Source organism: Chiroxiphia lanceolata, chromosome 14 (genome assembly GCF_009829145.1).
Source record: "Chiroxiphia lanceolata isolate bChiLan1 chromosome 14, bChiLan1.pri, whole genome shotgun sequence".
Taxonomy (NCBI): domain Eukaryota; kingdom Metazoa; phylum Chordata; class Aves; order Passeriformes; family Pipridae; genus Chiroxiphia; species Chiroxiphia lanceolata.
This window is the reverse complement of record NC_045650.1, coordinates 2,688,155-2,702,474: the sequence shown is the minus strand read 5'-3', so window position 1 is coordinate 2,702,474 and position 14,320 is coordinate 2,688,155. Positions and strand designations below refer to the sequence as shown.

The 14,320-nt window shown below is 48.5% G+C and overlaps 1 protein-coding gene across 6 annotated transcripts in view; it reads left to right on the top strand.

The window, feature by feature from the left end:
* The window catches only part of ENOX2 (ecto-NOX disulfide-thiol exchanger 2), a 32,376-nt gene that overhangs the window by 14,248 nt on the left and 3,808 nt on the right, over positions 1 to 14,320 (top strand). For all 6 annotated transcript variants that reach the window (XM_032702458.1, XM_032702455.1, XM_032702457.1 and 3 more), the window contains 11 exons: positions 451 to 606; positions 2,200 to 2,406; positions 3,908 to 4,141; positions 5,413 to 5,625; positions 7,132 to 7,238; positions 9,372 to 9,486; positions 10,452 to 10,633; positions 11,158 to 11,265; positions 12,046 to 12,102; positions 13,120 to 13,228; positions 13,467 to 13,552. In XM_032702458.1, the coding sequence (XP_032558349.1) occupies positions 451 to 606; positions 2,200 to 2,406; positions 3,908 to 4,141; positions 5,413 to 5,625; positions 7,132 to 7,238; positions 9,372 to 9,486; positions 10,452 to 10,633; positions 11,158 to 11,265; positions 12,046 to 12,102; positions 13,120 to 13,228; positions 13,467 to 13,552 (1,574 nt within the window). The remainder of the gene's footprint in view (positions 1 to 450; positions 607 to 2,199; positions 2,407 to 3,907; positions 4,142 to 5,412; positions 5,626 to 7,131; positions 7,239 to 9,371; positions 9,487 to 10,451; positions 10,634 to 11,157; positions 11,266 to 12,045; positions 12,103 to 13,119; positions 13,229 to 13,466; positions 13,553 to 14,320) is intronic.

Genomic DNA, 14,320 nt, shown 5'->3' with positions numbered 1-14,320 from the left:
TTGGAATAATAGAATCATAGAATGGTTTGGGTTGGGAAGGACCTTAAAGCTCATCTTGGTCTACCCCCTGCCATGAGCAGGGACACCTTCCATTGCTTGGAAGGTTGCTCCAGGTTGCTCCAAGCCCATGTGTCACAGGTGTCTTTCTGTGGACAAATCTCACTGGGAAGTGCTTGACACTAGATGGGAGCGGGTGTCTACAGAGGGGAGAAGGAAGTAGTTTATTTTAACAGAGAAAAGTTATTTGACTGAGGCAATCAGCAATGAAATAGTTTTAAAAAGTTGTTTTAAGGGCACAAACCTGAAGTTTGATGTTGCCGTGTTCCCTCTCTGGTGTTTATTCAGCTGATTTGCACTGGCACGTGTGGGAGTGAACCTCATTTGCTGTCCAAGTTCACAGTCACTCTATGACTCCAAACCCCTGACTCCCTTATTCTTTCCCCCTTTTAGACTTTGATCCTGCTCTTGGGATGATGACTGGAATCCCTCCGATCAACCCCATGATGCCGGGCTTAGGGATCGTCCCACCTCCCATCCCTCCAGACATGCCTGCTGTGAAGGAGATCATTCACTGCAAGAGCTGCACTCTCTTCCCTCCTAACCCACGTAACTGTGCTTTGTCCTATCTCTGTAGCAATATCTGTGTGTTTATATTTCTGTAAAACCTGGGGGTGTGTGAGAGAAGGGCCATTCCTGTACCTGGGCACAGCAGGTCTGGTCTGGACTGAATTGCTGTGACTCAGTGCTGGCAGGAAGGTGACAGGGCAACAGGAAAAGCCTGTTCTTGTCACTGAGTGTTTGCCATTTCCAGAAATAGCCTCTTCAGTTGTTAGGTTGAAAAGGATGGGGAAGAAAACATTCCAGCCCCTGGATATTTGAAGCCTTTATCTAAGGCTTGGAGATGAGGGGCATGGTCCATGCTGAGCCGTGGGAGTGCTCTGGGGTTTGCAGAATGCAGTGGAAGGAGAGCAGGGGCAGTTGGAAATAAGAGAGAAAACTGAAGAAACACAGGGCTCACCAGGCTGTAGCAGGAAACAGGGATCCCCTTCACACTGGCTGATGACCCTTTCTCTTTGCTTCTGTGATAAGAACCAGGGGGGTGAAAACCCAAACAGACATGATACAGGGACATGTCTGTCATTGATAGTGTGGATCTGTGTGGGAGGGTGTAGCTCAGGCAGGAAAGTCTGGAGTGTGTGCAGTTGCAGCACAGCGAAGCCTCTGTATACATTTGCCATGTATTATTTACACTAGGACAATTTTTTAAACTGTGATTTTATAGCACCTCCTACCATGAAGTTTTGAGCCCCTGGTGCTGCTTGTGTTCTGTGACAGCAGCTCAGTGAGCCTGTGCTTGCACTTGAGAGGGTGTTTGAAGGGCTTCAGGCTCCTGACATCTTTTGTTTGGAAACAGGCAGGTAAACATGTCCTTGAAGGACGCCAGCAAGGTGTGGTCGTCTCTCAGGAGAGGTGGACAGATTGTAGCGGGGAAGGATGCTGAAACTGAAACCACACACCGTTGAAAGCTCAACAAAAACAATATTTATTACAAAGAAGTGGCCAACAAAATGAGAAACGGAGAGACAGGAAAGAGGAGAGAGGGAAATAAGCCCTCAATAAAACCCCCACTCATGCAGGTGTTACTTAGGAGGCGTCCCCACAAAAGGCAACATTATCCTCCATGTGAAGCCTGAGTCTAACTCCAAGCACCAGCCATCTGCTTTTTATCCAACTTCCTGGTGATGTCTACCTGGGCAGGTGTGGCCAGCACCGCCCAGCTAGAGGCCTTCAGTCCCTGCCCCCCATTATGTGAGTGGTGCCCCATCTGCACATGTGGGGGGACTTCGGAATTGCCCCGCGCTCGAGTGCTGCACCTCAGGGGGTCTCTTCTAAATGAGTCTGGGGGCATCCTTCATCACCCTCCTCTTCACTTTCTCCTTCAAATGCCCTTGGAAGGCCATCAACCAATAGTAAGACACCAGTTCATTGTAGTTTGTACAAAGCACTTCCTTCAAGGACGAAGTTTCCGTTTCCCAGTGCTTGTTTTCTCACAACTTGGCAGGAAAAGAACAGACTCTCACAGGTGGCTGGGCCAAACACAGACCAAAAGTATCAACGTCTAATTAAGCCCGGATACACAGATAGAAGGCACACGTGCTGACGACCCCAAACCTGACCTGCTCTGATTTCTCTCTTCAGATCTTCCCCCTCCAGCCACGAGGGAGAGGCCCCCGGGGTGCAAGACGGTGTTTGTTGGAGGGCTGCCGGAAAACGGGACGGAGCAGATCATCATGGAGGTGTTTGAGCAGTGTGGGGAGGTCATCGCTATCCGCAAGAGCAAGAAGAACTTCTGCCACATCCGCTTTGCTGAGGAGTTCATGGTGGACAAGGCACTTTACCTGTCTGGTGGGTGTGTTTGTCTCAGATGGCACCTTAAAATTCTGGGGCAGAGATGTGATCTTGCCTTTATAGGCAGAACAGTAGGATTTGGGGCAGATTTATCTGATGCTGTGTCAGTTTGCCCTTCTGCTGCCATTGCATTTCTGCTTAAATATGTGACAGCAGCTCCTGAGAGGAAAGACAGTGTAAGGTAAAACATATGGATTTCCCGAGAATGCCAAGGCAGTGGAAGGATTAAAAAAAAGGTTTATTTAAGATGCAAGGACCACTTCTTAACTATGCTGCACACACCAGGCCCCAGGGAAAAAAGGCAGTGCCCCGTCTTCTCCAAGGCTTTTTGTATCTTCTCTCCTCACCCACTCTCTCTGGCCTGAGGAGACCTAGTACATGTCTGCAAAGATGTTATCTCTCTGCATGCCAGGGAGAGAGGTAGCTTGCTCGCAGCTTCTCCCTGCAACTTTCTCTGAAATGCAGAAGGGAGAACAAAAAACATCTAACCCATTTGAGAAGGCCTTTTACAGTCTTCCTAAGCGAAATCGAGTTCTAGCTTTCCGTCACAAATCCTTCTGAAATAGTCCCTACCTCCACAGACAGCAATGCTTTGTCATCTAGAAACCTCCACAAAATATTGGGCTGAGGTAGAGTCCATGCCCACCTCACCTGGATAAGCATCCAGCTGATTCTTTAGACAGTGCTGAAGGGTCCCTGTTGCTCCCAATTGCTTATGAATTGGCTGGTGTGCTTGACTTTTGTGGGGATTTTGTCCCTTGGAGCCATCAAAGCTGAACCACCACTCCCCCCCCCCGGGCTCCTTTTACCTTGGGAGCCCCACATAAGCCTGACCACTGTTACGACCCGCCCCAGAAAAGGGGGAGAGGAGTAACCCAGGTTCTCATCAATAATTCCCTTGGGGTGGATTAGAGTGAAACAACACTGAATAATTGGTGTCTGAAAACATATCTAGGTAGGGTTTATTTTAACAATTTTGTTTGAACAGGTATGTTAGCATTTTGGGTGTTGTCATCTATATTATATATCATAGGGATAACCCCTGGGGGGAAAATGCATAAGGGAGAGAAAGACAGGATAAGGCTAAGGGAGAGTAAGGGAAAGAAAAGCTGAGAGTGGACAGATGTCTGTAGTCACCGCCCACGGGGTCCAGCGATGAAACTTGGTAGTTGCAGCTTCCACGTCTGTCAGTTGAAGTGGTGACCTTGATCTGCTGGGGGTGAAGGAGGGAAGCCCCCACACTCCAAGAAGTTATGAGTTATTATATCCATGGGTAGTGTCACGGGCCATGCCTCGAGCCTCCAGCCTCTCCCTGGGCCCTGCACAGAGTTTCTGTGTCTGGCCTGGTTCCCACCTTTTTTTTTAGATTGGCAGAGAGGGGGATGGGCTCAACCGTCCTTCCGAGGTATAATGCAAGTCAAAAGCCTGCAAAAGTCTCCTAGAATGCATAAATCATGAACCATTTCAGTCTCTGACAACCACTCGTCATCCCCACCAGGCTACCGCATCCGGCTGGGCTCCAGCACGGACAAGAAGGACACGGGGCGCCTGCACGTGGATTTTGCCCAGGCCAGGGATGACCTGTACGAGTGGGAGTGCAAGCAGCGGATGCTGGCGCGGGAGGAGCGGCACCGGCGGCGGCTGGCGGAGGAGCGCTTCCGCCCGCCCTCGCCACCGCCCGTCGTCCACTACTCCGACCACGAGTGCAGCGTGGTGGCCGAGAAGCTGAAAGGTGAGTGACTCTCTTGGGGGGCCGTGGCCACCCTTCTGTCCAGTGCTCTGTGTTCTCCTGGGGTTGTCTTGCTGAGCTGAGGTTGCCCCTGGCAGCTCTCCGGGCCGTCTCCCTCTCAGAATTGTTTCTTTTTGTCAAAACAGACCTGTACTTGAATTTATATTCGTAGAATCCCGGGTTGGAAGGGACTTCAAGGCTCAGCTGGCCCAACCTTTCTTGGCAAAAGCACTGTCTAGGCCAAATGGCCCAATGTCCTACCCAGCCCAATCTTGAAAGTATCTGATATCACAGAATCAACTAGGTTGGAAAAGATCTCTGAGATCATCGAGTCCAACCGATGACCCAACACCACCTCATCAATTAGACCATGGCACTGAGTGCCTCATCCAGTCTTTTCTTAAATACCTCCAGGGATGGTAACTCTACCACCTCCCTGGGCAGCCCGTTCCAGTGCCCCAATCACTTCTTCCTAATGTCCAACCTAAACCTCCCCTGGTGCAGCTTAAGACGTGTGCCTTCTTGTCCTACTGCTGGTTGCCTGGGAGAAGAGACTGACCCCCACCTTGCTACAACTTCCCACCAGGGAGTTGTAGAGAGATACTGGGGAATCCAGCACTTCCCATGGCTGATTGTTCCCATTGTGAAAAATTGACCTCTTGGGTCCAATGGGAATCTCCCCAGGAGTACCCATTCCCCCTCATCTTTTCCATGTGACTCCTTGTAAAATAAGGAGTTTCCGTATTTTTTGTAGCCACCCTTTATATCCTGGAACATGGTGACACGGTTTCCCCTAAATCTTATTTTCCCAAGACTGAACAAACCTTTGGAGTGCAACAAACTTGTGCAGATCAAAACTGTTCAGTACAAGTTTCTTCCAGAAAATTTTGGTTAAGGTTAAAAGGACTAGTATAAGTCCTAATACCTAGTTTGAAGCCTGAGACCCATGTTTGACCTGATGATTTTGGAGCTGGAGGGTATTTCCTTTCACAGAAGGGTACATCCGAGTACACATGAAGTTTTGCAGTAGGTTTCTAGCAGTTGGTCCTCCTCTTGTTGCACCTCAGCAGAGGATTTGCTCCATCAGTTTGGTTTTAGACTTTGCCTGCCTTTGTACAGCTGTGGGTTCAGATCATTCCATGCTTCCAGGAGTTGTGATGAGCCACCTGAAGGAAGCTGACCGTTGAGAGAGCACTTCAGCGCCAGGGAAAGGACCTGAAAGCTGCCCAGGCAACCCCATACCTGTGGTGTAAAGCTGTCCTTTCTTGCTACAGATGACACAAAGTTCTCAGAAGCCATCCAGACCTTGCTGACCTGGATAGAGCGTGGGGAAGTGAACAGAAGAACTGCCAACAACTTCTACTCCATGATCCAGTCGGCCAACAGCCACATCCGCCGGCTCGTCAACGAGAAAGCGGCTCACGAGAAGGAGATGGAAGAAGCTAAAGAGAAGTTCAAACTGGCTCTCTCAGGGATCCTGGTGCAGTGTGAGTAGTGTTTCCACACTGGATGTTGGTTGTCTGGTGTAGGGAAAACTCTCAATTTCTAGTCTGGAGAGGCCACACTAAAAGGGGCTCCAGGAAAAGAAGTAGCAATGGCTTCCCTGCAGCTACAGCTCATTTAGAATCAGGTGTCATTCACTTGGCAAAAATTCCTCGTGGTACTTTTTGCTGGGGTAAGAGTCCACATCTTGGGGGGGAGGAGAGAATGAATGTTGAATTTGTTTCCTCTTTTAATTATCATCTGTTAGTAGTTCTGTCATCTTTTCAACTCCTCCTGTGCACAGACAAGGTAAGTTCCTGGGAATCTGGTGCCTCAGCGAAGTGTGCAGGATTTATTCACCAAAGGTAGGACACAGCAGAGTGTTTCCAACAGCCTGTTGCAGAACCTGGGTCTTTCAAATCCCAGTGCTTTATTAAATGAGGAAATAAGGAAGAGGCATGGACTGTATTAATTCCAGAACGTGTTTTGTAACAGTTCCTCAGACCATTCATTGCCTCTTACACATCTCTGTTAAAGTAAATCTGAGTATTTTTACTTCTTTATGAATACCTTCTCCACAATTGTACTAATTTTCTTTGATCTTCTTGCCTGGGTTGTGAACATTCTTAACTTTTGATTTTATAGCTAATAATTTCAGCTGCTACTTGATTATTTTTTTTTTTAATTCTTTTTTTCTTTAAATTCTGTTACTGGTAAAAAATTATGGGCACACGGTCCAGAGGGACATACATTGAGCACTGCAGAGTAAGTAATTATAGAGATTAGTGTGTAACTCCACTCCCTAAAACACAGCTGAGATCTCAGCCACTCTTAGGTTACTCTGAGAAGCAGGGAGATGCTGTAATTGTTACGAAATAAAAACTACTGCATCACAAGCATAAAAAACCAATCAGGTAGATGTGCTTTGTGCTGTGGGTGAGCACTCAGCCAAGGAGAAGCACTTCGTATATCCAAAATGCTTTGGGAATTTTCTAGAGAAACAGAAGGAATAAATTTCAGGATCAAGAAAAGCTGATGGAAAGTGCCAGGATCCTTTTCCTGTAGGTCACACAGGCTGTGGCACTGTCCTTTGGGATGTCCCAAGGGCCAGAACTCACGGTTGTACCTCATCATCCCATTGTGGAGGGCGAGTCCTGCCCCCCTGGACTCCTTACACTCCCAGCCAGCCTTGCACAGCAAATTTGGATATTTTTCAGCACACACACGCTGCCTTTTTTTTCCACATGTCCTGCCTGTTTCCCAGCTGAGAGCAGAGCCCGTTTCCCAGTTGGTTGTTACCCGGGAGTGTTTGGCAGAGGCCTGGTGAAGCCCACACTTCTCTTTCCAGGCACTGAGCCTCTTCCCTGAGCGTAGCATCAGCACAGTACAGTGTTATAAGAAAAGGGTAGCCAAACCACCTGCCTGATTCCACTTTTTTACTCCTTTACTCCTCTTGTTCGCCCTCTCTGGATGCTATTCGGGCCCGATTTGCTGCTGATTTGACACTCCAGTCGAGCAGATAGTGGCCGTGTACCATTCTGCCTCCAAACAAAAGGCTTGGGACCATTTCACGAAAGCTCAGCGTAAGAACATCAGCGTGTGGTGCAAACAAGCAGAGGTTGGTAATCTTTTCTTGTGTTAGAATCCTCCAGCACGGTCTCTTGCTTGTCAGGATGTTGATGTTAAGTGTGCGCGATGCTCGCGTGGATAACAACACCTTCGTTCACAGTGTGAGGTGGGAATTGCTCACTCGGCTCTTGTGTTACAGGTAATAAATTTCCTCTTGGTATTCGTGTTACTCGTAGCAACACATCGAGACCTGTCTGCTGATTGAAGCTGTACACAGCGATAGTAGTAATAATAGTAATAATGATAAATATTGATTTTTTTGTTCTGCTGGTTTTAGTATTAAAGGAAGAGGGATTTCTAGAGAGATGGTAAAAAAAAAACAAACCAACAACAAACCCTAAATGTTATCAGAATCTGTTTTATCACATTTTTATGTGATATTTCGACCTTGAGAGCCCTAAATGTTATCAGAATCTGTTTTATCACATTTTTATGTGATATTTCGACCTTGAGAGCCCTAAATGTTATCAGAATCTGTTTTATCACATTTTTATGTGATATTTCGACCTTGAGAGATGGAAATAATTGCAGCTGGACAGCCTGGAAAGCTTGAGGGAGGATGTTTTCAGATAAGGGAGTCAGGCAGAACGTCAGAAAAAAGGGAGCTAAGGTAAAGAAAGAGGGTCCATTGGGAAAGTGATGGTCTGGGAAAGGGATGTCCTGGGGTCTGTGACCCAGGTGCAGGACGTTGCACTTGGCCTTGTTCAATTTCATGAGGTTTGATCCCACTCCTCCACACTGTCCTGGTCCCTTTGGTTGTCATTCTTTACCTCTAGTATAAATCATCCTTCAGTTCTGGGTTTTTCTTGGATATAGAGTTCCTTATTACAAACTTGGAATAGGCACATCTCTCCCAGCAAAGCCAGGGGTCGTCTTTCACCTCTAAGATTATTTGACGTCAAAAGTGAAATCGGGCAAAGCTGAGAGTCTGGTGGTCTGTGATCACCACAGGCTGGGCATGTCCAGGCCTGTGATCCCCATGGATTGGGGGTGTCCAGCCCCCCTTCCCATACAGCTGCTGCCTGGGAAGAATCTGTGGCGCTGGATCATACCCAGCCGGGTATGGTACCTTCTGGTACCAAGCAGATGGTCCCTCCTCCACCATGGTGGAACACTCTAAATGGCTGTGTTATCCTGGGAAGTTTCCAGCTGTGATCTCCCCATGAGTGTGCACTTCTGAGACTTTGAGATTCCCACTGAGTCAAACCTCTGTAGTAGCTAAAGGAGGAGCCAAGGTTTCCTCTCCACCTGAGATGCCAGGTGCAGTGTGACTCAGACTGTTCCTCCACCCCAAGCCCCAGTGCTCCCGTTCTTCCCTACTTTCTGATTGCTCACTATGGCTGGGGTGGGAGCTCTCTCTCCAGTTGGAGCTGTCTTTTGTTCCAAGGTAAGTTCTCCCGGTGGGAAGAGGCTGTGAGACCACCGGTGAAGCCTCTTCCAAGAGCACTTGCTCCTGGGCTCAGCTTGCTGCTCTCCCCCAGCTTAGGGTCTGCTCTTAAATGAAGGTGGAGACACAAGATGCAGCTTCTTGGTACAGATATATATATATATATATATATGTATGTATAAAAACATTGCTAGCATCTGCAATTTAAAATGTCTCTTATGTCACTGTACATATCACATGCTGGGTAAAGGGTATCTCAGCCTTTTGGGGTCACCTTGAGGAGGTCTCTGCTCAAGGGACACCCCACTCTGGTGCTGCACAGGTGGGCTCAGGGGGCTGCAGGTATTTGTAGTGCTAAGAGATGGACCTGTAGGCAAACCTCCTTTGCTGTACATGCAGGTGTGCAGCTGTAGCAGTCTTGGTTTGGTCTGTCCCAGCTCAGGCTGGGACTTCCTGGCTCCAGAGTATTTAAGGTTGAGCAGAATTCCTTGTGTTTTGCACAGCAAGTCTGACTTGTCACAAGAGCAGAAGGAAGATGGAAGAGTCAATAACTGACAGATTGACTCGTGCTGGGTATTGCCCTTGATTTAAATCATCTGTGTCAATTTTTAAATCATTTCCCCTTTCTTGTGTCCCGGAGTTGTGTTTTGCAGACTTATATTTCAGCAACATTTCATCCAACCAACCTGTTCCTTCTAATCTGTATTGAAATTCCCTCTACTTTCTGAACCCCAGGAAATCCGTAACATCCATAACGATGAGCTGATGGGTATCCGGAGAGAGGAGGAGATGGAAATGTCTGATGAAGAAATAGAAGATCCATCAGAGATGAAAGAAACGGAAGAATCAGGTAAAATCAATTTTTGCAGCTCATAAAGCGCTTGTCTTCAGCGGTTTCTTTCAGGAGGCCCATTCTGAGTGTTTTGCACCCCAAAATGGTCATGGGCAGAGCAGAATCAGTGCAGTTCCCTGGAGTCGTTTCCTCTCGGTGCCTGGGTCTGCAGCCAGTGTTTCACTGCTCCCTGCCATGGTCAGGGGAACCTAAAGCACTGTCTGAGCTGCTGTCCCTAGTGAAGTGTCCTGGGATTAATGGGGCAGGATGTGGAGGAGCTGGAAGCTTTCTCCAGAGGCAAAAGCAAAGCCCTGCCCTATGGAAGCTAATCCAGAGACAGCAGCTCAGCAGCAGTGTTACACTACAAACCCACAACCTGCCTTCTCCTGGAGATCATAGAATCCTGGGGTGGTTTGGGTGGGAAGGGACCTTAAAGATCATCCAGTTCCACCCCCTGCCATGGGCAGGGACACCTTCCACTAACCCAGGTTGTTCAAGCCCTGTCCAACCTGGCCTTGGACACTTCCACAAATAGGGCAGCCACAGCTTCTCTGGGCAACCTGTGCCAGAGCTTCACTACCCTCACAGGGAAGAATTTCTTCCCAATATCCCATCTAACCTTGCCCTCTGTCAGTTTGAAGCCATTCCTCTTTGTCCTGTCACTCCAGGCCTTTGTCCAAAGTTCCTTTTCAGCTCTCTTGGAGCCCCTTTAGGCACTGGAAGGGGCTCTCAGGTCTCCCTGGAGCCTTCTTTTCTCCAGGCTGAACTCCCCCAGCTCTCCCAGCCTGGCTCCAGAGCAGAGGGGCTCCAGCCCTGGGAGCATCTCCAGCCCTGTGATATCCCAAACAGTGCTGGGGAGGCATTTCTTTGGGTGCTCAGCACTTTTCACCGGGAGCTGCTGAGCCCCTGTATGTGGTGTGTGAGGGGAAGAAGCACCCAGGAGCTTCTTGCCCCGGGTTGTTTGACTTTGGTTGCGTTCCCAGCGCTGGTGTCGCAGGTGGAGGCGCTGAAGGAGGAGAACGACAGCCTGCGCTGGCAGCTGGACGCCTATCGCAACGAGGTGGAGCTGCTCAAGCAGGAGCAGGGCAAAGCCTCCCGGGATGAGGACACCACCAAGGAGCAGCAGATGAAGCTCCTCCAGCAGGCCCTGCAGGGCATGCAGAAGGTGGGGCCGGAATTTTCTGTAGTGGAGGCAGAAGGGGCTGAGATTGGGGGGGGCAAAAACACACATAAAAACACTCCGGCTTTGGCGGGATCCAAATGGGAGCGACTTTGTTGTTACCAGTGTTGTCAAAAAAACCCCAAATGGCCAAATATTTCGACTGGTGGCTGTATGAGCTGATAAATCACATGAAAGCGATTCATAGTTCATGGATTCCTTGTGTGGTCTTTGCTTGACCCTACTGTGACTTCCAAAGTACCAAGCCTGTGTGCCCCTATAACTGAGTAAGAAAGTGGGAAATCCAGCCATTGGTGATGGAATTACTGTCCCATATTTACACAGTATGCTAATAGGCAAAGGCATTTCTAAGGTACATTGTAGATTCCTCTTGATTTATGCTTTACCTTGTAGCAGTTCTGGACATGACCTGTCTGGTCTTCATGGAAAAGCCCTTCTTTGTTTTATAGTCTTTAAATAATAGGAGGTGGAAGGCAGGTTAAGAACTGAGTTTATCTTTTCTCTTCCAGCATCTTTTGAAAGTCCAGGAGGAATACAAAAAGAGAGAAGCAGAGTTAGAAAAAGTGAAAGAAGACAAATTAAAAGTGGAAACGTTACTAGAAAACCTGAAGGAGCAGGTATGTGTCATCCAGGGCTTCTTTGTGCAGTCCTTGGATTCCATGGTCCATCAGGAGCGTGGTGAAGGACCTTTGTCCTTCTGTAATCCTGTAGAGGATGCCCAGCCCTGGTAGGAGCAGTTGTCCTTGGAAAGTGAGGAAAAACAAGCTGTTAAATTGGAGGATGTCTGTCAGTAATGGACCTGCTGGTTGCTTCATGTACCTGTGAGAACAACTGTATAAATAAATAGTAACTCTCATTGTACACAGCTGGTATCACAGCTGAATGGGGTTTTCTGCAATCTGAGCTTTACAAGATAAGAAAAAAGGTCTCAATTATCAGACACTGGTTTTTAGATTTGTGGTTTAGGGGCATGTTTTGATCTGCCCTCCTTAAACCACTATGGAATTGAAAGTTTTTGTCAGTGGTGTAATATTTTTATGCTTGCTTTATTCCAAACGTAAATGCATAGTGCTGCTTCTCAGGTGTGATCCACTCTGCTTTCATTGTGGATCCCTGCATGAATCTGCACTTGCTTGGTCCTCTCCTCTGTAGCACAGAGACAATTACACAAGAAACATGAGGCAGCACTTCTGCCCATGGAGCCAGATGCTGGGTTTCATCTCAGATTTTCCATCTTTAGCCCCTTTTTTTTTATGCCATGAGCCAGGGAAGACAATGAACGTCTTTCTAGGAACTAAATATGGCTTTGTATATCCCAGTAACGATCAGAGCAGGAGCCTCAGAAGAGAAATAATAGATTATCATCAGTAATCTTTCCTTTCTTTGCCCATATATAGCAGAGCATGGCAGATGAAGAGGACAAGGAGGGAGATGCAGCTGATTGTCAAGGGAATGTGAGTCCAAGAGCTTCTTTTCTCTTATTTCAGACAGAATCTCTCACTGATGGAGTAACCTTAGTGTAAAATGAGCAGTGGTTTATGGGTTAGTTTGTGTGAGGTGAGCCTGGTACAGACAGATTGGCTTCATGTCCAAGGGAGAGGTTCTTCCCCCAGAGGGTGGTTGAGGGGACAGGCTCAGCTTGTCCCTGGATCAGATTCCACCAGGCAGAGCTTTGCTTTCTCCTCTGGAATGTGGAAGCTCAGGCCATTTGGGCACAGCCTCAGCCCTATGTAGCTGAGAACTGCACTGATGTATGAATTTGAGCAAACCCAGGGGACAATTCAGTTCTGTGTTTGTCACTGGCCCCCCTCCAGCCCATCTCACTGGTGACTGGAAGCTGTTCCCAATTATAGCTGTCCACAGCTCTCAGGCCACTGGAATTCCGCATAAAACTCAGGAATAAAAGCAAGTCCTGCTTTTGGTGCACCCACCATCTTTGCATCGCTGTCAGACTTGTGTTTATTTCAGAGATAATAAATTATGCCAAATTCTCTTTTAATTCAGTACCACAAACTCAAGTCAGGGACAGTCTGATCCTAAACCCTGGGCGGCCCCTGGGCACTTGGTCCATCGCATTTGCCTCAGTTTGGGCATTTGAAAATTAAAGCTCTTCAGCTGAATTGGCCACGGCAAGGCTTCTTGCTCTGGTCTCTATTTTGTTACTTAAAACATGGCCCTTCCGGAGCAGACATCGTGTCACAGAGCAGGGCTGGTGCACTGAGTGTGGTGGCATCTGGCTGAACTCCATGGGCTCTTCATCTCACTTGGTAGATCACACACAGGACCATGGACACGGCTGTGCTTTGTTGGAAGCGTTTTGGAACATAACCAGTAGATACAGCAGTGATGGGTGCAGTGACTCAGAGAAACAGGAGAACCCCAGGGCAGGCTCTGAGCCTGCCCCTGCCTCTGCCTGGTGTGCCAGGGTGGCTGCTCTTGCCTGCAGCGGGCCCTGTGGTTTTGTTTTGCAGGAGAGCAGCACATCCAGAGTTTGTGCCTGCAGCCAGGAGAAGGAATGTCCGGTGGAGAAGACGTTGAGCAACAGTCCTGTGAAATCTGAACGAGAAGTTCTCCTAGTTGGTGAGTTCTGAGGGGCTTGGTGGTGGTGATGCTGAGCTGGGGGGACTTGCTTCAAGGTGGCCTCGCACTCCTTCTGGCCTCCTTTGGTTCCTTTGGTTATCCCAGGGGAGGTGGGAGTCCTGGAACCAAGGAAAACCTCGAGCTTTGGCAGCCCTGGCCCCCAGCAGTGGCCCGGGGCTGGTGTTCCCAGCTGGTTCTTGTCTCATGACAATGACATTTGTGGTGTTCCTTTCCCCAGGAATAATTTCCACGTTTCTCCACGTGCATCCCTTTGGAGCCAGCATTGAGTACATCTGCTCCTACCTGCAGCGCCTGGACAGCAAGGTGGGTATGGGGACTGGTGGGGGCTGGACAGAGAGGACTGCAGGAACCTGTTCCCTGCAGGAATCTGCTGGAAGGGGTGAACTTTCTTGGAATCACACAATGGTTTGGGTGGGAAGGGATCTTAAAGCCCATGTCATTCCACCCCCCTGCCATGGGCAGGGACAGTTGCTACTAGACCAGGTTGCCCAAAGCAGCTCAGCTTTGGGGTTCTCCACAAACCTATGTCCCCAAGTGCAACATCCACCTGGCTTTTAAATCCCTCCAGGGATGGGGACTGCACCACTGCCTTGGGCAGGGAAAAATCTCCATAGCATACATGTTTTTGTTTATTCTGTTGAGTTTGCTGCCTTTGGGCAGTTTCCCTTTATTTTCCTTTTGACCTCCAAGGAGAGGAACAAACAACCACCTTGTGCATCAAACATCCCACACCCTCTATTATGGCCCTGTTTGTGTGTGTTCTCCCTAAACTGAGCAGTCAGTCTGTCTCTGAGCGAAGTTCTTGGGTTTTTTTGATCCTGTCACCCTTCCCTGAGCCTGTTCTGTCTCTGATCCTGTTGGTGGGGTCCTTTTTAGGGGGTCTGTGGGAAGACAGGGGTCGATCCCTGGTTGTGGGGTGACTGAGGGCAGTAACCAGCCATGCTCATGCTTTTCCCATGGCACAATATGGAGCTGCTGTGTCCTGCAGAATTCCTGTGTCCTGCTGGCTTCACACTCCTTTTTTGGAATAAATGGGAGAAACTGTGCAAAGGCTTTCGGATGTTCAAGGGA